Source organism: Sorex araneus, chromosome 2 (assembly GCF_027595985.1).
Source record: "Sorex araneus isolate mSorAra2 chromosome 2, mSorAra2.pri, whole genome shotgun sequence".
In the NCBI taxonomy this organism is placed as follows: Eukaryota; Metazoa; Chordata; class Mammalia; order Eulipotyphla; family Soricidae; genus Sorex; species Sorex araneus.
The window spans coordinates 358,624,478-358,648,309 of record NC_073303.1 but is presented as its reverse complement, the minus strand read 5'-3'; the positions used below and the strand labels follow the sequence as shown (position 1 = coordinate 358,648,309).

Below are 23,832 nucleotides of genomic sequence, written 5' to 3'. Positions count from 1 at the left end.
GCATCCCATATGGTCCTCTGAGCACTGCCAGGAGTAATTCCTGAGTGTAGAACCAGGAGTAACCCCTGTGCATCGCCGGGTGTGACCCAAAAAGCAAAAAAAAAAAAAAAGCAAAGAAAAACCTCGAGGGTTGGACACTGGGGGGCTGCATCTCAGGGGCCCAGCAATTTCCGTGCATGCGGCCCTCGCTTTGGATCCTGGTCGCCTCCCACCCTCCCAGCCCTCCCTCTCCCCTCCCCACACCCCAATCCCCCAAAAAGTTGAAAAGTAGCCAGTGCGCGGGGGCGGGTCAGCCACAGACACGCCTCCTTCCGTCTGGGGGGCCACACCCGCGGGGCTTCGGGGCTCCTCCCCGTTCAGCGCTGAGGCGGGGGAGGTGGGGCGCTCCCGAAGACCGCTCCCCGCTCCAACCTTCCCCGAGCCGCGCCCCGGCCCAGCCTCCCCCCGCGAGCCGCGCCGGCAGGTGCTCACACCTGGCGCGCACCTGTGCGCGGGCGCGCGGCGGCCGGCAGGGGGCGCGCGCGCAGCTCGGCCGGCCCCGCCCCCGGCCCGGGGAAGCCCGCGGCGGGGGCGGCGTTGGCGGCGTTGGCGGCGGGGGCGGCGGGGGCGCGGCGGGCGCGGCGGGCGCTGCGGGGCAGGGCTCCCAGGCGGCGGCGGCGGCGCTCGGGCCCGGCCGCGGTCCGCGCCGCGCCGCTCCTCCCATACCTGCGCGGGGCGCGGCGCCGCCTCCCCCGCCCGCCACTCCCGGCCGCCGCGGCCGGACTAAAGGTCGCGCCGGGCCCGAGCGAGCGGCCGCCGCGTCCGTCCAGGAAGCGGGTGCCGAGCCGGGCGCCCCGGGAAAGTGTGGGAGCGGGAAGATGGCGCCAGGGGCACCGGCCGCGCGCTGAGCCCCGCGCACCCCCACCCCCGCCCCTGCGCCCCTCCGCGCCCCGGTCCAGCGCGCCCCGCGCCCCCCCCCCGCCGCCCGCCAGGCGCGACGCCCCGGCCTCGGGCCCGGCCCGCGGGGTCATGTCGGTCAGCGAACTCTACAGCCAGGTGAGTGCGGCCGCGCCAGGTGGGGCCCGCGCGGGGGGCCGTGCCCCGCGCCCCGAACTTCGGCGGCCGAGAAAGTTTGGCTGGTTGCGGGGAGCGCCCCGCTGCGTCTTCCTGGGTGGGCTGGGGGCCGAGATCGTTCAGCGCCGCGCCCCCCCGCGCCCCTCCCCCTTGCTCACCGGGTCCCGGCTCTGCCCCGCGGGACCTGCCGCCGCTCCCCAGGAGCAGTAGAGCCGGGAGCGCGGGGCCCGGTGCATGGGGACGGTCCCGTGGGGACACTGGGGGGGTCGCCCGGCGCGCTGCAGGCACCCCCCCCCCATCCCCGCGGGAGGTTCTGCAGCGCGAGCGCCCGTGGGCACAAGAACGGGAGCCCTGAACTTGGGGGTGCGGACGAGGGGGACCCGCCCTGGCATGAGGCGCGCGGGGGCCGAGGGCGACGCCGGGGAGATGCTGGGGGCGCATCTGGGTATCCCGCAGGGGAGCGCGCTCTTACACTGGCCGGGGTCTGGTCACTTGCGAGGGGGGCATTACTGGGTGGGCTTCAGTGACTGCGCGGAGGGGGCCTTGGGGGCGCCGGGGACCCGGGAACGCGTATTTTCAGGGTGCCCTCAAGGTCAGAAGGGATGTGCGGGGCGCCCTGGTCCTGGGAGCCGGGAACAGGTGCGGCGGCGCAGAGACGCCCCGCTCCAGGGTTCAAGTTAGAGTTCGGCCGGCCGTGCTGCGGCCGTCCTGTTCCCCGCCCTCGGGTTTCAACTTGCACAGGGGCAGGGGCGTGCAGGGGCCTTGAGACCTCGGCCCCTCTGCACCCCACCCTCTGCTCTGGACGGTGGCTCGGGTGCGTCTCCCCGTGGCCCGCAGCACCCGAGCGTGGCGCGTGGCTCGGCGCAGAGACCGCCCGGGGTGGGCGTGAGAGTCCCCCCCACACCCGACACCTGCCGGGCCAACAGGTCTGGGCGGCCGGGGAAGAGTCACTTCCGCATCCCCACCCGCACCTGGCGTCGGAGTGCGGGTGGGAGAGCCCGGGGCGCCGCACCACCCCCGTTCCGGGAGGAATTTTCTAGTCCGGCTGCTCCTCTCCCCGGAGGGGCGCCCAGGCCTGGCCCAGGGGACGGATGCGGGGGCTGCGGAAGGCGCTAACCTGGCTGGGGGCGAGATGCAGCTGCTCCGGGGCCACCTGCCCCGCGCCCACCGCGCAGGGCCCGGCCGGCGGTCACTTCCCCTGGGTGGGCGCAGGGATCAGCCTGAGGGGTGAGCTGGAGGGTGAGGGGGCGACCTTCGCGGGTCGCGGAAAGCTCCCCACCCGCGTCCAGCCGCGGGAGTCCTGGGAGGAGCCGGCGCGGCTCCACCTTCCCGGGCTTTCTCTGAAGCCGGTTACCAGGAACTTGTGCTGGGGGAAAACCTGAGCCGCCCTTAGGAAGCCCGAGCCTGGCTGCACTTGGAGCCTGGCCGCACGGAGTGAGTGCGCGGTGTCATCCAGCGACACCGCCGAATACACCTCTCCCCCGATACCAGCACCGTACCAAAGTCCTTCATCGGACAATCATTAACTGCTGTATTATAGGAAATGAGTGGACAGTCGAGCAAGCCCTTAATTTTCGGGAACCCTGAATCTGAACATCAGTTTTAAAGTCAGAGTATTCTGGGGTCGTGGAGACACGCAACCCGAGTTGGAGCTAGGCTTGATAGGGTTGCACGCCAGTTACTGGGGGCGAGGCCGTTCCTGGGACTCCAGCTAACAGTGCCAGCGCGTGGTTTTTCTGCACAAAACTGTTTCTGCAGGGAAAGATCTGGGACCGATAATATTTCTTTTTTTTTCCCCTTCTTCAAAAAAGGGAGCCTTGTGGGTGTGAGGGTTTGGCATAACTAATCCCGAAGGTATTCATCAGGGTTCCTCCCTGGGGCGCCTGGCTTGTGCCTTGCCCTGTTAATAAGTTTCTAGTTAGTTGTTGGACATTTCTGAGGATTTTAAAACTTAAATTCTGCGGCTGACGCAGTAGCTTTGCGATTCGTGTTTGGAGCATTTGTTGTTCTTTCTGGAAGACTTTAGTGTTTGCACTTACTGTGAGAAGCAGTTGTGTTTCCTAACCATTGTCACCCCACTGGCTAAGCTGGAATGTCAGTCCACACATGAATCATAGATTACACAGGGGAGCAGGGCCTGCTACGGAGACTCACCCTGTTTCTTGGAGATGCGTTCCTCGTTTTGGTGTGTTGTGCAAACAGTCAGTGTTCCCTTTTATTCCTAACGTGCTGGTGGGCTTCCCTAGTGCGGACAACGCTGCACCCTGGCACGTACATTCATGTTTTATGCCGTTGGAAATAATTACCCATATGCCTGCAGCATGTATAAGTAGGATGGGATTTTTTTTTTTAAATCCCCCTTTTTCTTAATTATTGCTGCAATGAGCAAGTGTTGCATGCTTGGCTGTGGTACTTACACACATTTGCTTGTTGGAATGCTGGAGATTACAGATAATACATTTATTGTGCTGTTGTTTTTTTTTTAGAGGTGCTTAGACGTCACTCCTGGTGGGCTCAGGGGACCGCACGGAGTATTGGGGATTGAAGCCAGGTCAGCTGTGTGCTAGGCAAATGCCCTACCTGCTGTACTATCTCTTGGGTCCCTGTTATGCTCTGCATTTCTCTGTGTGTGTGGGAGGGGGGTATTAGAGGGGGTGCCGGGGTCACAAAGGGTTGAACTCACTGTCTCACCTCTGCAGGCTGCTTTGCACTGAGCAGTCCTTTCTTTCATCCTGGAAATTTTAAAGTCCTATATTGGTCCTGGAGCAATAGCACAGCGGGTAGGGCATTTGCCTTGCACACAGCCGACCCGGGTTCGATTCTTCCATCCCTCTCGGAGAGCCCGGCAAGCTGCCGAGAATATCCCGCCCACATGGCAGAGCCTGGCAAGCTCCCCATGGTGTATTCGATATGCCAAAAACAGTAACAAGTCTCACAGTGGAAACGTTACTGATGCCCGCTCGAGCAAATCGATGAACAATGGGACAACAGTGCTACAGTGCTAGTATTGGTCCTACTTGTTGCTTGGGTGACAGAACTGGAAGGTATTATTGGACTGTGAAGAGATTTAAGTGTATAAATTAGCTCTAAGCATTTCAGGTAAGAACCCAAATTAATTTATTTCTGTATTCTACTTATCCGAGTAATAGCCTTCCCTCTTTCCCTTTAGATTATAATGTTCGTGACCTGTGATTTATCCACTTTCTCTGGGGGTGGTGGTGGTGGTGGTGGTGGTGGTGGTGGTGGTGGTGATGTGTGTATTATTTTTGGAGTTGATTTTAGTCAAAGATGAGCTCTTTCCACTTAGAACTTGGGGCTGGAGTGATAGCACAGCGGGTAGGGCGTTTGCCTTGCACTCGGCCAACCCGGGTTTAATTCCCAGCATCCCATATGGTCCCATGAGCACAGCCAGGGGTAATTCCTGAGTGCAGAGCCAGGAGTGACCCCTGTGCATCGCCAGGTGTGACCTAAAAAGCAAAAAAGAAAGAAAGAAAGAAAGAAAGAAAGAAAGAAAGAAAGAAAGAAAGAAACTCCTGTTACAGAAGACCCAATTCCTCATCTTTGAGAAATTGCCTTTTTTAAAAAAAAATGGTGGGGCTGGAGCGATAGCACAGCGGGTAGGGCAGTTGCCTTGCACGCGGCCGACCCGGGTTCGAATCCCAGCATCTCATATGGTCCTCTGAGCACCGCCAGGAGTAATTCCTGAGTGTAGAACCAGGAGTAACACCTGTGCATCGCCGGGTGTGACCCAAAAAGAAAAAAAAATGGTGAGGGGGGAAAAAAAGGAGAAAATGCCAGCTTTTTGAGGGTGTTGCTTTTGCGGTCCCAGACCTAGATGGAACTGCTGGTTCTGCGTGTGGCAAATGCTGATGGTTTGCTTCCAACCCATAGCAAAAGCCATAGAGGTTAACTGTGTGTGTGTGTGTGTGTGTGTGTGTGTGTGTGTGTGACAGTTATTGTTGGCTGGTGGCATGGGGGTTGGTCGCTCACTGCAGTGACTGGCGAACCTGTGGTGCCGGGCATCCCGCCTGCATGCAAAGCGCTGTGAGCTGGGCCCCTGCCATCAGGGGCTGGTTTGGTTGGTACAGTAACGTGGGCCTGGGTGACGAGTTCTGTTTGACCACAGCAGCTGCTGTACATAGCCTGGTTTGCACAGTGTCAAATGCCCAAGGTCTTATCTACATGGAATAACGCAGTTCCTCCACAGAAGGGAGATTCTGGGTGGAAAGCTTAGGGGTTGCTGTTTCAGAGAAGGAGATTTCCCGAGTCCTGCGCTGCCCTTAGCCTGCAGAGTGACAGGGATGATCCCGACTGCAGCTGGTGCTTCCATGCGGCCCTGTTCTGGCTCAGGTTTTCGTGGCTGGGTGATTGGAGCGGTGGAGTGTGGGCTGCTGGGAGGAGGCTCCCCGGTAAGCATCCCAGAAGTCATCGGGAAGCTAGAACCCTGGAGCTCGGAGCCGTGTCCTCTCCCTCGCTGAGCGCCGGGCAGACAGGCTTCACAGCCACGGCCCCCTGCCCTCTGGAGGGACCCACCAGCCACCACTCCTGCCGCCTCCGGGTGATGGGGCAGAAAGTCCAGGTGCTGTAGGAGCTGGCGTTGGCTGCCGGGTGCGGGTATCGGGCACTCTGCTCGGAGCCACTCGCTCTGTCGCCCCTTTCCCCCTCCGCGGTGGCTCTGCCCAAGGTCCTGGAGCCTGAGACCTGCCGGTCCCTCCGTGACGGAGCTTTGGCCAGTGAAGAAGGGCAGCTTGGGCCTCTTGTTCCCCCTCCTTGCTCGAGGGTGAGCCGTAAGGTGTGAGCCCTCACTGCCTGCAGAGTTCGGGGGACTTCCTGAATACTAGCCTCCTTCCCTTCCTGTCAGCCTCCCTCCCCTTTCCGGGGTGCACAGGCCACCGGGCCTTGACCAGGCCCCGCATTGCTCATGGGGCCAGCCCCCTCGTGGCTGGTGGAGTGGGAGGGGGCGGGGCTCTGAGCAGCTGCGTCCTGCCCACCTTCCGGCCCCACCGCCCTGCCCACCTCCTCTCCTGCTGCTTGTTTCCCCCTGCTGTTCTGCTGAGCTCTCCCGATCTTCAGGCGGCTGTGCAGAAACCCTTATCCTGTAGTTCACGAGCGTGCGGCCGTGCATACCCTCTCACTGTCTGCCTTGGCTTTTCCTTCCCTGCCCCCTGACATCCCACTAGCCTGGTGTTAGGACGTAGCTCCCCAGTGCAAGTGACCCTGGAACACAGAACATTTTGCGTGTCTCTAGCGTGTCAACAAGTGCTTTGCGCATACCTGTCATGGCATATCCGCGCCCCAGGTCTGGAAACCCCGGGCTGACAGGCGCGCTCTCTGCACGCGGGCCTCTCGGGAACGCTCCCGCCTGACTGCTGGTTTCTCCAGTTTCCTCGGGGTCCTGTGCTCAGGTAGTGCACTCAGAGAGGCTTTTTGTCTCTTTTCAGGTTTGGGTGGCGCCTAAGCATGTTAGTGACTGTTGCGGTGTTTATTCCCCCTTTTTTCCTTGCTGCTGTTGTGGGTGTTGCGAAGTGCGGGCTTGCGCACGTGGCTGCGGTTAAGCTTATTATTGACCTTGATTTGTTCGATCGAGGGGGCGTTCTCGCACTGCTGGCGGGCCAGCACACATCCGATGTAGACGAAATGTGCCCTCAGATTCTGCAAGGGGGGGTGTGTGTATTTTGTAATGCAGCTGTTTTCAGGTAATGGGGCGTGGCTTAAAGAGTGGCAGCACTCGCTTTGCATGTGGAAGTTCTGGGCTTCGGCCCTGACACTGTGTGTCCCCCTGAGCGCTGTGGTGGGAGTAGAGGTGATGAGCTGTTCTCAGGTGTGCCACCTCAGAAGACAAGGGCGCTGCCTGTGCCACGTCAGGAGACAGACCCTGCCAGAGCTACCTCAGGAGGCGCATATCTGCCTGTGCCACCTCAGGAGACATGTACCTGCCTGTGCCACCTCAGGGAGCAGGGCCTGTGCTACCTCAGGAGACATAGACTTTGCCTGTGCCACCTCAGGGAGCAGGGCCTGTGCTACCTCAGGAGACATAGACTTTGCCTGTGCCACCTCAGGGAGGAGGACCTGTGCTACCTCAGGAGACACAGACCCTGCCTGTGCCACCTCAGGAGACACAGACCCTGCCTGTGCCACCTCAGGAGACACAGACCCTGCCTGTGCCACCTCAGGAGACACAGACCCTGCCTGTGCCACCTCAGGAGACACAGACCCTGCCTGTGCCACCTCAGGATTCAAAGACCATACCCGTGCCATGTCAGGAGAAACGTACGCTGAGTGTCTTACTCCTGGCAGCGTCACTTTGATCCTTTGGCTAAGGTGATGGTTTCTGGATCATTGAACAATGGTGGGACTATTAAATCAATGCAGACAATTTGGAAATTAAGATTTAGGTGGAAAGTAGATCTGGGTGCGATTAAGGATTATTGCTGAACCCAGAACTCAAGAATGTTTGGGTTATGTGAGGAGGGGAGGGAGGCAAGATCTGGAAGCTTCCAGCTTGAAGGCAGTCAGAAGACAGCAGGAAGACAGGGTCAGTATTTGGACTTGTGTTGAGTTTGGGGTTTGTCTCAGTGGAATTACATATGGATGTGTAAGAATGAGGTTAGAGGAGAAATGTCAGGATCTGAGCTTCTTGCAAGTAGAAGGTGCCTGGCTTTGGTTTTCCTTTAAGAGAAAATGATTGTCTTCTGGCACGAGCTTAATACGGAGCAAACCATAACTTGGTGTGGGCAGTCCTGGTCTCTGTGGTTATGATCTTATCCTGACTCATCTTGAGTTTTTGGTCTTGCTTTTGGACCACACCTGGCAGAGTTCAGGGCTTGCTGCTGGAGGTTGCTCCCAGCTGTGTGCTCTGGGATCCTGTGGTACTGGGGCTCGGACCCTGGGTGGCTGTTTGCATGCAGAGTGTGCAGCCTAGCCATTGAGTCATCTCCCTGGCCCCCAGCCCTTAACTTTCTCACCTGAGAAACTGGGAGGGGGGCTGCGGGGAGCGAGCTGCAATGTGGAGTTTGGTGCGCCCCAGTCTCATGGGGGTGAGTCTTTTCTCTTAGTCCTTCCTCTGATAGCCTGCAGAGGTTCCACTCATAAGGGGGCTTGGGGAGAGAGAGAAGGGAGTTGTTATCATAGGTTATAGTGGATCACGGGGCACGGCGATTAGAAGCCCCACCCACCCCCTGCCTCTCCTTACCCACCCCCAGATCCAGTCTCCCAGGAAAGCACCAAGAGCAGTTTCAAGTTTAAAATTTAATCTCTGCTTTCTAGTCTCCTATTAGAGCCTTCAGAGAGAATTAAAAAATGTTTTTCATAATGCCCTTTTTCCCTGTTAATACAAACGGTTATTGAAACAGTTCATATAGCGCAGGAAAGGCGCAGACCTCGAGGGCCCCTCCCAGGAAATAGTCTCCACCGGACACGTGGGCACTCCCTGCATTGTCCAGGAGGCTGTCGCACTGGCTCTGGAGCCCCTGGAACGAGGCTGGCTGGAACGGAGGCGGACGGAGATGTCAGGCACACACATGATTGCCAGGACTTGGTGTGAAACACTGAATGCAGCGGCACATTCATGCTTTATTTTTCACGAGTTCAGGGGTCAGACTCATTGGACATCTTACACTGAATATAAAAACATTGGCGTACTGTGTGAAATATTTCAGTTCACCTGCTTTGTTTCTGAAACGAGGGACCATGCCCAGGTGTGCTGGGGGAAGGCACTGAGGGCCTGCCTGAGCTAGGCACGCACCTGGGCTCGCACCCAGACCCTGCTTGTTTCTGCCATACCCATTTGTGCTCAGGGCTTACTTCTGGCTCTGCATTCGGGGATCGCTCCTGTAAGGCTTGGGGGCCTTAAGGGGTGCCAGGGATTGGACCAGGCTGGCCACATGCAAGGCAGGTGCCTACTCACTGTACTGTCACTTCTGCCATTGACTTGCTTTTTAATTTTTCAGTCTTTGGGTCACACACAGTGATGCTCAGGGATTACTCCTGGCTCTGCACTCAGGAACTACTCCTGACAGTGCTTGGGGGGACCATATGGGATGCCAGGGATTGGGCCTGGATCAGCCGTGTTCAAGGCACACGCCCTACTCACTGTACCGTCTCTCCTACCCCAGACTTGCTTGATTTTAAAGTGACTACTGGAAATATAAATATTCTTTCAGTAATTTTTCTTGTATTTATACTGGGCATGACTACTGTTGACTTAGGCGTAATAAAACACATTTAAACAAATGATGATGGCCTATGAGGCACTGTAATCTTAGCTTCTTATTTTTTCCCAGTACCATAAAAAGATAATCTAAGTGTGACATCAGGGCTTCTGGTTCTGTGCTTAGGAATCACTTCTGGTGGGGCTGAGGGACCCTATTGGGTCCCAATAATCGAACCCTGGCCAGCCATGTTAATGTCAAGGTAAGTATCTTCCCCGCTGTATTGTCTCTCTGGTCCCCCAAAGGTAATGTTTTAATGTCTACACAGTAGGGTATTACATGGACATGGCATAATGCTTAACTCTATTGCAGTTTTGTTTTGTTTTTGATATTGTGAAAATGTTATAGAGCATTCTTAGAACCTTCTTCAATGATTTTCTTGGATAGACCCTCCCCCACCCCCCAGGGTGGAACTGTGGGCACAGTTAGCCTGTCCTGATGGCCGGTGACTCTAAGGAGAGCTGTTGGCCCCTCTTTGCTCCCGGCTCTGCTAGTTCCTCTTTCTCACCTTAACCCCAGCCTTTCATTTCTGTTGTCGGGTTGGTTAGGACTGGAGCATCCTTCACAGGCCTTGGGTTGGTTAGGACTGGAGCATCCTTCACAGGCCTCTTGTATCATTTGTAGTTTTCCTTGCGTTTCCCGCATTGAGACATTCACAGCCAAGAGTTTGCTTACTCCGTGGTCTCTCTGTTGCTGGGCAGTCATGGGAAGTGATGTCTTCGGGTTAAAGCAGGGCCTGTTCTGCCCCAGGCGCCTCCTGTGTTCAGAGGCGGGATGTGTCTGCGCTCGGCTTAGGGACTGCAGTCGAGCCCGGCGTCTCCCAGGGCTGCACTGACTCACCAAGCAGTGGTCCCAAGAGGCGTACATGCTGCTGTCTCCGTTCCCAAACCACAGACCCAGGCGCACTCAGTTGCTCAGAGCAAGCCCCAGGCATCTGGGAGGACCCTCCCTGGCCCTCCCCTCCCCCACTGTCCGGGAGCTTCTGCCTCACTGGGGCTGGGTTTGTCAGCAGGACCCTTTTTGCAGCAGAGACTCTCTGGGGGAGCTGTCTCCTGCCCCTGGCTGGTAGCCTAGAGGATTCAGAGGCGCAGGAGGGCAGTGGCACGGCCTGCAAGGGCACCGGGAAGGGCAGGAGCCAAGTCTGCAGCTCTTTGCTTTGGGACCTTGGGCCGGTGTGCTGGCCCTGGGTTCCCCTCTGCCCCCCACCCCCGGAACCCGCATCTCCAGGAAGGACTCCATGTGCACAGCTGTGTGAGCACTCGAGCTGCAGGATTCTCAGCCTGACCCGTCCGTCCCCTCTCTCCATCGGGACAGATGCTGCCCGTCAGGTGGCACCTGCTCTGCTTCGTCTCCCGACAGCCCCTCCCCGTCCCAAGGGAGCCTGCCAGGCCCCAGGGCTGGGGGCTTCTGTGCCTGCCAGAGGCATCCACATGTGCCCACTGCCCACTCACGATGTCCGCTTGCTTGGGGGGACAAGTACACCCCTGTCTGGGGTCTGGTGTACCCCCGTAGAATGGGGTGCTCATCTGGGTGTCATCAGAGCACTGCGGGAGCTGGCTTGCTGACTTGTCGAGAGAGGAGCAAGTGTAGCTGGGAGCCCAAGCTCTGACTCACAGTGCTCCTCTCTTTCTTTCTTAATTTTGTTTTGTTTTGTTTTGTTTTTGAGTCACACCTGGCGGTGCACAGGGTTACTCCTGGCTCATGCACTCAGGAATTACTCCTGGTGGTGCTCAGGGGACCATATGGGATGCTGGGAACCAAACCTGGGTCAGCCGCGTGCAAGGCAAGTGCTCTCTACCCGCTGTGCTATCGCTCCAGCCCCACTTTCTTAATTTTTTTAGTGGGGTGGCCCACGCCCAGCGGTGCTCAGGACTTCCTCCTGGTTCTGTGCCCAGGGATCACCCCTGGCAGGGCTCAGGGCACCGTATGTGGTGCTGGGGAGTGAACTAGGGTGGGCCGCGTGCAAGGTGAGCCCCGGACCCACTGTGCTCCAGACCGCGCCACCTTCCTCGGAACACATGAGCAAGGGCTGCGACATGCCTCCCTCCCTGATGGCTCTGCTGGTGACTCAGGGCCTGCAGGCTTTTTCCTCCTCAGTGGTGAAAGTTCGGGGGAGGAACGAGAAGGTCCATCCTGAAAAGTTACTTCAGGATTTCCCCAGAGAAGTTTGACCATAAAACTCAAAACGCGTTCTGACATGAAGCCCTCGAGGGAACAGGCACTTTCGGATGCCTCTGCCTGGCACTCAGGGACGGGCTCGTAACCTCTCGGGCACAGGGCACTGCAGACTCCTGCTTAGGGAAGACGCTGGGCGCCAGGACCTCAGTTTCCCTTGGTGCTAGGACCTGGCGGAGTATCTCCGACTTCTGGGTCACGTCTGGCGAAGCTCAGGGCTCACTCCTGGCTCTGCACTCAAGAATTATTTCCGGTGGTTCTCCAGGGACCATATAGGGTGCTGGGGATCGAACCCAGGTTGGCTGCACCCTACCCTCTGCACTATCTCTCCAGCCCCTGAGGAATTCTCTTTAGCACAGAACGGACAAGTGCCTTGGAACTGGTAAAGCAGACACGTTCACCCTGGCGTGAGCCCTGGCCAGACGTCCACAGCATGGGCACTGCCCCCCCAGCCACATCCCCAAGAGCTGGCGGCTTGCCTGGACTCTGGTCGAGCTTCCTCTTGCTCATCCCCCGCCCGCCCTGCCAGTGACAGGATGCACGCAGAGAGCAGGACACCTGCTCGGGCATCGTTTAAGCTGCGCTGGAGAAAGTGACTAGGGAACAGTGGCCGTGGCTGGGTTTCCAGTATAAGTAAAATGAGAGGGTCTACACGCGTGAGGAACCCGAGACGAGAGCAGGACAAGAGGAGCAGGAGCGGAGGAGGAGGAGGCAGCCGTGTTGTTGCTTGTCTGCTGCGTGCCCGGTGAGGTCACAGGTGCCCGGGCTATTACTGTGCTTCATCAGCTCCGGGCCAAGAAAGTAATTCTTGCTGAAAGTGGCACTGGCTACAGAGCCCGATTTTAACGAGCTCTGAGAGTGAGGGAACTGCTGTGGCTTTTCAGTTCTCTCTCTCAGGGCTGAAGGTTGAGCACGGACATTTTCAGAATCGCCCTCATCGGCATGTGGCTGAGCCTTGCTTTTTTTTTTTTTTGCTTTTTTTTGGGTCACACCTGGCGATGCACAGGGGTTACTCCTGGCTCTGCACTCAGGAATTACCCCTGGCAGTGCTCAGGGGACCATATGGGATGCTGGGATTCGAACCCGGGTTGGCCGCGTGCAAGGCAAACGCCCTACCCGCTGTGCTATCACTCCAGCCCCTGAGCCTTGCTTTTATGTCCCTCATGGTTCCCACACTGCAGCCTCACCTGCTGTGGGCTGGTAGGTGTCAGAGCCACCGTCCCCGGTGGTGTGTCGCCTCGGCCCTGGACGAACAGCCCCTGTGCTGTTCTGGGGCGCCACGGGCTGGAGCACCCAATGGCAGGCACATCTGCTTCTCTGGCACTTGTCCCAAACTCTGATTGTGGAGCGCCGTCAGGAGATAATCAACTGTTATTTTTCCTTTTTATTACCACGCCCAAAGGCCTAGCATAAGATATGGGAGGAGTAGCAGCGATTTGGGGATGCAAAAGCAAATAAAAATGCCTTTAAAAAAATATCCAAATGCTAATCACATATATTATATGTGGTTTAGCCCACAGTTTTCATCTTACCTTCCCCCAGGTTGTCATTTATACAGAAACATTCATTTTTAGTTTCTTCCTAATTAACAATTTTGTTTTTGCTTTTTTTGTTTTTGTTTTTGGGCGATGCTCAGGGGTTACTTCTGGCTCTAGGCTCAGGGGGACCATATGGGATATCAGAATCAAACTCAGCTTGGGCGTGTGCAAGGCAAGCATCGTACCCGCTGTACTCCGTCTCTGGCCCCTAACTTAGAATTTTTCATGATGTCTTCAGGACTCACGAAGTGTGCCTGACTAGGTGTATATTGGGGGTGGAGGGGGCTCGCCCTCCTTCGCGTGTAGTTGAGCAGAGCAGGAGTCTTCGAGAAGAGGCCAGGAGTCGGGAACGAAAGGAGGGGGTTGGTCATCTCTCTCAGGAAGGGCAACCCTGTGCTCCTGTAGTTCTCTGGGCAGTCCGACTCCTGCCGGTCAGCACCGCGTGCTGGTCCAGAGCAACCCGCCAGGAGGCCCGTCCCAGACCCCACGAGAGGCAGAGCCCGGTCCCGCAGCCTAGCCTTGTGACCTTGGCGCCTTCCAGTGCCGTGGCTCGTCTGTGACCGGCATGAGCATTAGGGAGATGCTGGTCTGTTGAGCGGGAGATGAATGGCTCCAGCTCGTCAGCAGCTGTAATCACATTTTGAATTTGCCAGCGCTCGCTAACGAGGGCTAATGTTTATTTGTAGAATAAGGAAAATGAATGTCTTCTCAGCCAGAAACTACTGTTTCTTGACTTATCAAGCTGCCTGCTCATTTAATTGGACTCCGGGTACGTGCAGGAGCCGTGCGCACGCAGCTGCTGAGAGCGCCCTTAAACTGGGATTGATTTGGGGGCGGGCGGTGGAGGAGAGCTGTTTCCTGGGGGACGGCCTCTCTGGCGGAGGGGGGGAGGGCGCAGGAGGAATTGCCTTTAGCGCTGATGGTGCTCTAAAGTTCTCTTCGGTCTCCATTGGTGACACGTGACCTTCGTGTCTGGGAGGTGGGCTTGGTGCTCTGGGGGTACAGGGCTACTTGCTTCAGAAAGGCAGGCCTTGCTCACTTCCGTGTTTGCAAGCCGCACCTCTCTGCAGCCACAGATGCCGGTTTTGTGTGGTCACATCAGCTGCCATCTGCAGAATTTGTCAGCTCTCAGGGGTTGTTCTCTGTGGTCAGAAGAGACTCTCCCGGGGGCCCGGGGTCTTACCTGTTCTCCTGCACCAGTGCTGACCTGCTGTGTTAGAATGTGAGGACTCAGGGCTGAGAGGTGGTGCCCGGCCCAAGGTACATGCCTTGCACATGGCTAATTCTGGTTCAGTTCCTGGTACCACACGGTCCCCTGAGTACCACTGGCCCAGTCGATCAAGAATTCCTGGGGGGTCAGGTGGGAAAAGGTGCCTTCCCTGTTCCCCCTGGCGGCTCAATGGCCGCATCTTCCAGAGGCCAACAGACAGTCAGGTAGGGGCCAACAGTGATGAGACACGTGGGGCTTCGAGGGGTGAAGATGGAGCCGCCCCTCTCCTCCCCCGCCCCAATGAGACCCCAAGTCGCTGCCCACGAACGACCCCTCTGGCTCCTGATCAGGCTGCTTAACGATCATGATCCCAGAGACTCAGAAACAAATCTCAGAACCCAGCAACTTTTGACAGAAATCCCTCCCGATTTAATTATTAAAATTTCAGAATTCCAAATCTGGCGGCCAGGACATCATATGCTGTTCGTTATCAGCAATAGAAAACAAATTGTCTAATGTTGCCCTTTGGGCAGATCTTAGTATTGGGGTAAAATCCCAAATAAAAGTGGTGGGTCTGCCTGCTGCGGAGCGAGCATGATGGAAGAGCCCAAGGAAGCGCCCTTGGACTCCAAGCAGCCCACTGAACTAATTCCGGCACGCGATCGGAGACCCCACGTCGGGCTGAAACAGTGGGAACCGGGCATCCCCCAATTCTTTTAACCTCTCTCTCTCAACTCCTTCCTCCCGAGCACAGCACAGGGGCCGCGGCTTTCTGAGCGCAAAATGGAGACGCCGAGCCTCTCTCTAGGTTTCTCCATCTTATGAGCACCATAAAAGGGTAAAAGTTTGTAGTGATGTTATTTCTGGTTGTACTTTCCCTGGACTTTATACAGAAACCCAAACATTAGGTAGCGGCTGCGCGACCTAATGTCATCTTAGCATCAGCAATATGTAATGGTTCCATTTTAATGGGTCGGACTTTTGTGGGAGATCCTAACAAGAATAGTAAGTCTGTTGCTGAAATATTGAAGGCAATCAAAGTGGTAGCCATCTCTCTAGACTGAACTAAGCTATATCCCCACGCCGGTGGAGAAGAAATTTTCTTCTTTCTCGGGAAGAAACGCGGCATGGCGTCAACTATAGTGTGATGTCCATTAAGCAAACAGACCTGGTGGCGTGGGAATGGGATATAAGGGGAAAAACTATGTACATGGAACAGTGGGACGCTGGTGGAATCTCGAGCCGGAGCCGATACCAGCGCAAGACCTTCGGTTCCAGAAACTGCTTGCAGACACTCTACTAGTCTATCAACTAAGCCAGAGCCCCACGCTTGCTGATGACAGGAAATAACCATCCTTTTCGGTTTTCGGTTTTTTTTCCCTTGTCAGGCAGCGTGGCGATTACTAAATAGGCGTGAACTCGGTGGCGCGGGGCAAGGGGGAAAAAGAAAAGTTATGTAACAAACAGTGGGACTTAATATCTCTATATTCTTAGCAGTGGAGAACTATCAAATGCCTCCTTGGCAATAAGACTGTCTTTTTCTTTTTTGGGGGAAACCCCAACAACGGTAGTGAGTTGTGTGTTGAAACATGGAATGTAATCGAGATAAGGCGTAAATGAAGTGAAACTTATCACTTACAAGGGTGGGGACTGGGGAGGTGGGAGGGGGCGGCAGGTATACTGGGGGGGTTGGTGATGGAAGATGGGCACTGGTGAAGGGAAGGGTGTTTGAGTATTGTATAACTGACATAATCCTGAGAACTATGTAACCCTCCACATGGTGATTCAATAAAATTAAAAAAAAAAAAGTGGTGGGTCTGGTGTCCAAATATTGAATGTAATATGTAATGTAATGTAATTGTAATCAAAGTAGAGAGAGAGTAATGTGGAAATCATCTGCCACGCAGGTAGGGGGAGGGTGTGGGACGGGGGTAGACTGGGGTTTTTGGTGGTGGGAAATGTGCACTGTGAAGGGACGGGATGGTATGACCAAGACTTAAATGGGTATTGGATTATTGTATGACTAAAACCCAACCAGAAGCAGCTTTGTAATAGTCTTATCTCACGGATATTCAATAAAAAAGAAAAAAAGAGGGGGCTGGAGCAATAGCACAGCGGGTAGGGCGTTTGCCTTGCATGCAGCCGACCTGGGTTCAATTCCCAGCATCCCATATGGTCCCCTGAGCACCGCCAGGAGTAATTCCTGAGTGCAGAGCCAGGAGTAACCCCTGTGCATCGCCGGGTGTGACACAAAAAGAAAAAAAAATAAATTAAAAAAAAAAAGAAAAAAGGAAAAAAGAATCCCTGGGAGGGGCTCCTGAGCAGCCCTGGGGGCAAGAATCACTGGGAGGCCCCTCCCCCCAATTTTTTAAAAGGTTCACAGAACTTCGTAGTTGCTCTGATCTATATGGCCCCACTGATTAATATGCATGTTAATGTAATTGACTTAATCACAGGCCTGCAACTGCCGCACTGTCCTCACAAGTGCCAGGGCAGTAGATCTGAATGGCACAGTGCAGAGGGAGGCTCTGACCTCCTGCCTTTGCGAAAGGCAGGCAGTGAGATGTTAGTCGGCCTCCAGGAGGGAGAACCCACGATGCCCACGGCACAGGGCGTGTGTGGGATGTGGCGTTTCTGATCAGGTTTGGGTCTTTGGGATGGTGGCGACTTCGGTCAGTTGTGAGTGCGTGGAAGGTCACGTCTCCCGTCAGCCGGGGGTTGCTTCCTCTGTCACGTGTCCCACTGTGTGTTGAGGACACTCATAAAACACACGGGCACGAGGCATACGCCAGTGCCTCGGAACACCGTGAGGCTTTGGCATGATTTTCCTGTAGATCATCTTTAGTAGAACAGGATGTACTCCCGGCCCGATCTTGAGAGGCGTTAGTACCTGGTTCTCTCAGCTAGGCAACCATGCAGTAGCTCTTAATTCCCAGGTGGCAGGGCCTTAATTGCCAGGTGACAGGAAACAAACAGGAAGCTGAGGGTCCGTTACCCACTCGGACAAGGCCTGCACGCCCCACCTGGGGGCGGAGGTCTGGCTGGAGGTGCCAGGATGCCACCAGGCCCACTTCTCACTCCTTCATCCGTCTGTCTGTCCTGGCGTTGGGAGGAAGTACGGTGTCTTGTGCCAGGGCTCCAGCAGGGACAGCTGCAGAAACAGAGCAAGTCGTGTAGGCTCGCCTGAGGACTCCTCAGAGCCAGGCAGAGCTGGTCCACCCATCGCGCAGGCTGGCTGGCCTAGTGGGAGACGGGCAGGAAGATGTGTGGGTGGCCGGGCTCGGGGCCGGGCGCTGCTGGCTCGGGTAGGCAGGCACGTTCCTTCCTTGCCGGGGCAGCTGTGGCCTTGGTCCCCCTGGGCTGTGTCTTCCAGCCTTCTCACTTCTGCTGGGGTGACACCTCTGACCCCCATCTCCTGTTCAGTGGACGCCACCCATCTTTGTCCTTGGTCACTTAGTGACCAGAGCTTCTTTCTAGGCTGCTCCTGGGCGGGGCCACATTGCACAGGTGACTTGGGCCATCTCGTCCCAGGGAGCTTCCCTCAGCGGCCGGGACCACGTGTGCGCTCCCTGGAGGTGAGGGTTGATCAGGCACTAGTGCCGTGCTTTTCCCTCTCGGAGGTTCATCAGTGACCCAGAGCCAGTGCGACTCTCGGCTGCATCTCACCCCTGCAGTCGCCCTGGGGGGTGCGGGAGGGCCTGGCTGCTTGCCGTGCGTGCGCTGTCCGGGCCGTGCGTCCTCTGCCCACGCCTCTGCTCTGCTTTCTGACAGTCCCAGCGTGGATTCTGGTGAGGTTTCTCGCCTGGCGGAGTTTGAAGACCTCAAGGCAGTGCCGGGCCCTGGCTGCACTTGTGCTGTCCCACGGAGTCCAGGGACACGGGGCTTTGCAGCTTCCCATGGTGGGTTTGGTTCGTCTCCGGCCCTGGTGTTTGTGCCCTCCTTCCTTTCTCTATATCCCCTCCCCTTTCCTCCCTTGCCTTCCATCCCTTAGCTTCTGTGGCCCATCCCTGAGGTTGGCCCCCTGGACTCGGGATACCAGGCCCCTGACTGCAGGTGGCACTCGGCCGGGGATTGGGTCCATCTGAATGGGGCTGACTCTGACCTGTAATGTGCTGAAGCCACAACACGAAGCTTCTCCGAAGCCAGGAACAGCCAAGAGCTGGCCGCAGAGAACTGCGTGTCCTGGCCTGTAACTGTCCCCTGCACTGCCCCGGGGCTGGCGAGATAGTACAGTGTGTGGAGGAGGCATTCTGTGGAGGGAACGAGTGGTGGCGGGGGGCGGCCCCCACTCTTCAGCAGGAAGATGCCATCAGGGTGCCTTGACTGACGGGCCAGGCTTGACTGATGGTGGTCTGGGGGCCGGTTCCCCATGGCTCCTGCCAGGCCCCCTGCATGCCCTTCTCTGTCCTCCCCAGTGTCGAGGTCCCATCTACAGCCACACTGCAGACGCGATGGCCGTGAGTTTCAGCTCGGGGGCCGGCGGCCTCAGGGCAGCTCCGCAGAGCTCCTCCCTCTTACGGGACCCCCGTTTGTGGCTCCCAAAAGCAGGCGGCGGCGTGCCAGCCTGGGTGGATGGGCAGGCAGGGCGGGGCGGGGGCACAGCAGCGCCCTTGGCCTAGTGAAAGCACCGCTGGTCATGGAAAGCAAAGAGGGGAGGACACGAAGATCCCGACCAGTGTCTGCAGGTGGCTGGGAGCCCGTCTTCTCTACCCACCGTGGAAAGCCAGAGCACAAAATACGGCTGTCCAGGGTCTGCCCGAGTGCATTCGCGCGAGTCTTCAGCAGCGAGGACAGGCTGCCTCCCGCACACCAAGCCGACGGTTCTTCTCGCTGTGGCAGCGTTTGGTGCTTGGCGAAAGTTGCTCTGGAGAACAGAGTTCTTCAGAGAGTTTGGGGCCACACCTGGCAGTGCTCAGGGATCACTCCTGGTGGGACCATGTGTACGGCCGCTGATCCAGCTCAGGGTGACCACATTCAAGGCCGGTGCCTTCGCTCCTGCACTGTGTCTCTGGCCCCACGTAACCTTTCTGGTGATCATCTTCTTCCTCCCAAGATAGCACTTTTTGTTCTTTTTGTTCTCGATGAATATGTTAATCCTAGTTGTCTAGCCATGGCTTACTAATATGACTCAGGAGGACTTTTTTTTTTTTTCCTAAAGGTCAGAGTAAACTTTATCTGTTTTTAAAATTTTTTAAATTTTTTAATGACTCACCGTGAGGTACAGTTACAGACTTGCAAACTTTCGTGCTTATGTTTCAGTCACACAATGATCGAGTACCCATCCCTTTACCAGTGCCCGTTCTCCACCACCAGTGTTCCCAGTATCCCTCCCACCACCCCCACCCATACTCCACCGGCTCCCCTCCTCCCCCCGCCCGCCTCTGTGGCAGGCACATTTCCTTTTTTACTCTCCTGTAGGGTGTTGTGGTTTGCGATGTAGGTACTAAGTGGCCATCATGTTCGGTCTATAGTCTACTTTCAGCACGCATCTCCCATCCCGAGCGGGCCCTCCAAGCATCCTTTCCTTGGTCCCTTCTCTATCTGAGCTGCCCTTTTCCTCCTGCATGTGAGGCCGGCTTCCAAGCCGTGGAGCAATCCTTTAGGAGGACTTTCAGTGTCATCAGAAATACAGGCAGGAAGCCGTGGTCTGTGATTCCCCCCACCCCAATCTGGAAGCAGAAATAACTACATGCACAGTTACTGCCGTCGGCAGTCGGTAAACACATGGAAGGGCGGCGTTGCCGGACTAGTTGCTGTCTTGAGGTCTCACGGGGAGATTGTTATCACAGTTGTCACAGTGACCCCTTCTGTCCTCTCTTAGCACGGCCAGGATTTGTCAGCGGGAGACTTCGAAATGGAAGTTGTGGAACATTCTTCGGGTGAGCTCCGGGGTGGGCTGCTTCTGTTGGCTTTTGTGAAGTGCTGTCCTGGGGAGGCAGGTGGCCTTCAGAGAGAACCCCGTGGTGTGGCCCTCGGAAGTGCCAGGAAGATGCGGCTGTGTGCGCAAGACAACCAGCCGAAACCCTTTGGTCCACCGTGCGCGGGTGAGGGGAGAGGAGGGCTGAGTTTCCTTCCAGACGCTGAGCCTCTTGGAGGAGCGTTTCTCCCCAGGAGGGACAGAAAGAACTTCCTCCTTTGCCGGGTTGAACTGCGGCTGGGCCTCTCCCTGTGCTCCGACTCCGTTGGCTCTGCCCGAGGTCGACGCTGTTCAGGGCAGGATGCCTCTGACTGAAGGAAGAGCCCAGGAACTGCCTTTCCAGGAGGGGCTGAGGGACCCCGGCTGAGGGGGCTGAGGGGGCGCTGTGGGGGTGCCTGAGGGATTGCTCCCTGCCCCTCCCCCGGGGTTTCCTGCTCCAGGGCTGCCTTGGGAGGTACGTGGTGTCGTGCAGGGGTGCGGCTCCACCGTGGGTGGCGGAGGGAAGGGCTTAGACTTAGGGGCGAGATGGCCCCCCCCCCCCCCCCCCCCGGCAGGCTGGGCGGGGAACAGCGCGACTTCTCCCTGTGGTTTTGGAGCGCCTGGTCTGCCCGAGAGGAAAGCCTCCTTGCCGAGAAGGAAGACCAGAAAAAACACAAAGGTGGGAAGGAATGATTCGTAATAAGCCGTAAGAGAAGGAAGGAATAAATCATGTTGTTCTTGAGATTCTACTTGGCTCTGAAAGCAGACCAAGAGAAGTCTGATTTATGGTTTTGTTTCTCTTAGAGAAATGGGTTCCCGTCCTCCCTGGGATGGTTCTCGGGATGGGAATGGCAGCGCTTTATTCACTCAGGATAAAGTTGTCCCCCAGGGGCCCCAGGTCCCCGTCTAGGCTGGGGGCTTCCATGGTGGGAGGTGGGGCGAGCAGGAGAGGGGACCCGCCTCTCCGCCCTGGGAGTGGCTGGCCAGCGGGCGGCAGGGAAGGGGAGGGCCGAGGCCTGGCGCTGAGGGGCGCCCCCTGCAGGGGCCTTGGAGGAAAGGCTGCCTTAGCCAAGTGGGACGGAACCCCTCCCCCCTCCCGAGAGGCTGTGAAACCCCGTTTGCCTCTTCCCAGGTGTCAGTTCCCCATGACAGAACCGAGGATCTTAGATCTGGATAGTCCCGAGAGGCCCGCGTCCTGCGTGGCTGCAGCCTCCTCGCTCCTCTGGCTGTCACACAGCCCGTCAGCCCATGGTGACCCTCAAAAGAGTGTGACCTTCCAGGAACAGGTCTGATGTCTGAGTTCAGGGACCTCCTGATGGGGAATCGGGACCCCGGTCCTGGTACCCCGTGTCAGGCTCTGTCTGATCAGAGGCAGGAAGGGACCTGCGCTTCCGGGGTGTCCGACCACTCCCCAGCCCCTCTCCCCCTCCCCTGGGGGCACTGCACTGTGGCCACAAAGGGGATGGAGGGTGGGCCGGGAGCGTTCCCGCTGTGGTGGCCTTCGTCTCACCCTTCACACATGACCAGCTCTGTCATTTTGTTTTTTCTTTCTTGGGTTTTCGGAGCTGCTGCCGCTGGCTCAGTGCTCCTGGATCGTTCCCGGTGCAGCCCGGGGGAAGGGGGGGGGGCTCAGGCCTCCCACAGTGCCAGGGATGGAGCCTGAGTCTGGTTTGAGGAGCCCGCACTGCCTCTCCGTGGGCCGTCTCTGGCCGAGGGTCTGAGCAGCAGTTTCCTCCGAACGGGTGAAGCTTCTCAGGTGGTGCTCTCACTGGCTTTCTTTTTTCAGGGGGTGGAGGGTGTGCTTAGGGCCTGGGGCCACCCTTGGCAGTGCTCGGCCAAGAGGGCTGATGGTTCAGTCCTTGGACCTGGTGAGGTGGGGAGGGGGGTTCAAGCACAGGTCCGGTGCTTGCACGGCACGTGCCAGAGCCCTGCGTTCTCTCCCATCCCCTGCCTTCGTCTTGTCCACGGGAACCCTTGGAGGTTCCTGGGCCGGTTGGTGACATGGCCACGTGGAACTGTGCCGGGCAGGCCTGCGAGGCAGCCACCGGTCAGCACACTCTGGCCCCTGGGCCCAGCATCTGCGCATAGTGCAGGGCAGTGGCTGGTGCCGGGGGTGGGCAGGAGGGGGCCCCCCGGCCCCTGGGTGTTCTCCCAGAGACCCACCATGCGGAGCCGACGGAGCTGGGTGTGATGTTGCCCCTCCCCGGGCTGGCTGGCCGACCCCAGGCCTGATGCGTCACCTGGTGCAGGAGAAGTCGTGAGCGTGGGCACAGCTGCCGGCGTGCTGACGCATGCAGGGAGGGGCCGGGTCTGAGGCGAGGAGCACTGCGCTCCTGGCTGGAGAGGTAACTCCAGCAGACAAGGCACTTGCCCGTGGCTGACCTGGGTTCGATCCCCAGCACCCTATCTGGTCCCCGGAGCCCTCGAATGATCCCTGAGTGCAGAAGGATCAAGCCCTCAGTACCACTGGGTATGGCTCCCAAGTAAACCAACAACAACCTAATGATAATAATAACAATAACAATAATAGTAATAATAATATAAAGTAAAAGGGAGAAAAAAAAGAAAAGTAAAGAAAAAGAGGAAAGCAAAGAAAAGCAATAGGACCACGGGCCCTTTCCCTGGACTCCACTCAGAGGCTCGCCTGGGCTGCTGCGTCCCCTCCTCCTGGGCAGGTCTTGTCCATACTGGAACCCAGAATCACTTGTTAAAATTAATTTTGGCTTTTTTTTTGTGGGGGGGTCACACCCAGCAGTGCTCAGGGGTTACTCCTGGCTCTGCACTCAGGAATCAACTCCTGGCAGTACTTGGGGGACCATGTGGGATGCTGGGGCTCAAACCCGGGTCGGCCGCATGCAAGGCCAATGCCCTCCCCGCTGTGCCATGGCTCCGACCCCTGGGGACTTGTCGTCTTGTTTGCCTTTCCACCCCCCAGCTTGCCCGCTCCTGGCACCTGTCTTGCCGCCCATTCTCAGGTGTGTGGGAGCAGTGGCTGGCTCGTGGGGTGCTGAGATCCCCGGCCCGGCCTGGCAGCACCGGGAGGTGCTCAGGAACACCTTTCCCGCTTGCACATGGCGTCACAGGCTCACTGGCCCGGTCACACGGACTCAGCAGCGTTAGAAACAGGGCGATGCCCGCGCCCGCTGGGCACAGAGGCGGTGAAGCTGGTCGGGGCCAGCGCTCCCTTTGTCAGGAGTACAAGGAGGGGCGAGTGGCAGTTCCCAGCCTTGCCCCTGCTGTCTGGGCTCCGGATGCGAGTTTAGCCTCGATGGAGGCTCTGACCTGTGGCTGCGTTTCTTGGGGTGAACGGCTCTGCAACGGGCCGGACCCCGGACTTGGCACCTCACAGTGTGTGCGGTTTGTGTGCAGCCCGCTCGTGCCCGGAGCCTCTGCTGGCATGCTCACCAGGGCTGGCTGACCTGGAGGTCGGTGTTGATAAACGTGCCCCCTCTGGGCCTGGCAGAGGCTTGTGTCTGCCCTGGTCCTAGGTTCCTCCTCTCAAGACGGAAGTGAAGTTCTGGCTCTTTCCACGAGCTCTTGCATAACTTCAGGTCTTTCCTCTGGCTCTGAGGAAGGGCCTAAGTAATGTCTGTTTTGGCATCTGTTGGCTGCTTTAGCCTCGGCTCCTTGTCACGTCTGCTCTGCTGTTTCTTGGGTGATTGCTTAATTTTTCACATACCTGTTTTATCTCCCCGACTGCTAGTTGCCGTCAGCAGCTGTGCCAAGCACAGTTCTCCCGAGCGGGCTTGC

The 23,832-nt window shown here is 57.5% G+C and overlaps 1 protein-coding gene across 2 annotated transcripts in view; it reads left to right on the top strand.

The window, feature by feature from the left end:
* The first annotated feature begins 663 nt into the window (after positions 1–663).
* Positions 664–23,832, top strand: part of MYO5B (myosin VB) — a 187,438-nt gene continuing 164,269 nt past the window's right edge. For both annotated transcript variants that reach the window (XM_055126082.1, XM_055126081.1), the window contains exon 1: positions 664–1,035. In XM_055126082.1, coding sequence (XP_054982057.1) covers positions 1,009–1,035 — 27 coding nt within the window. In that variant the 5' untranslated portion in view covers positions 664–1,008. The remainder of the gene's footprint in view (positions 1,036–23,832) is intronic.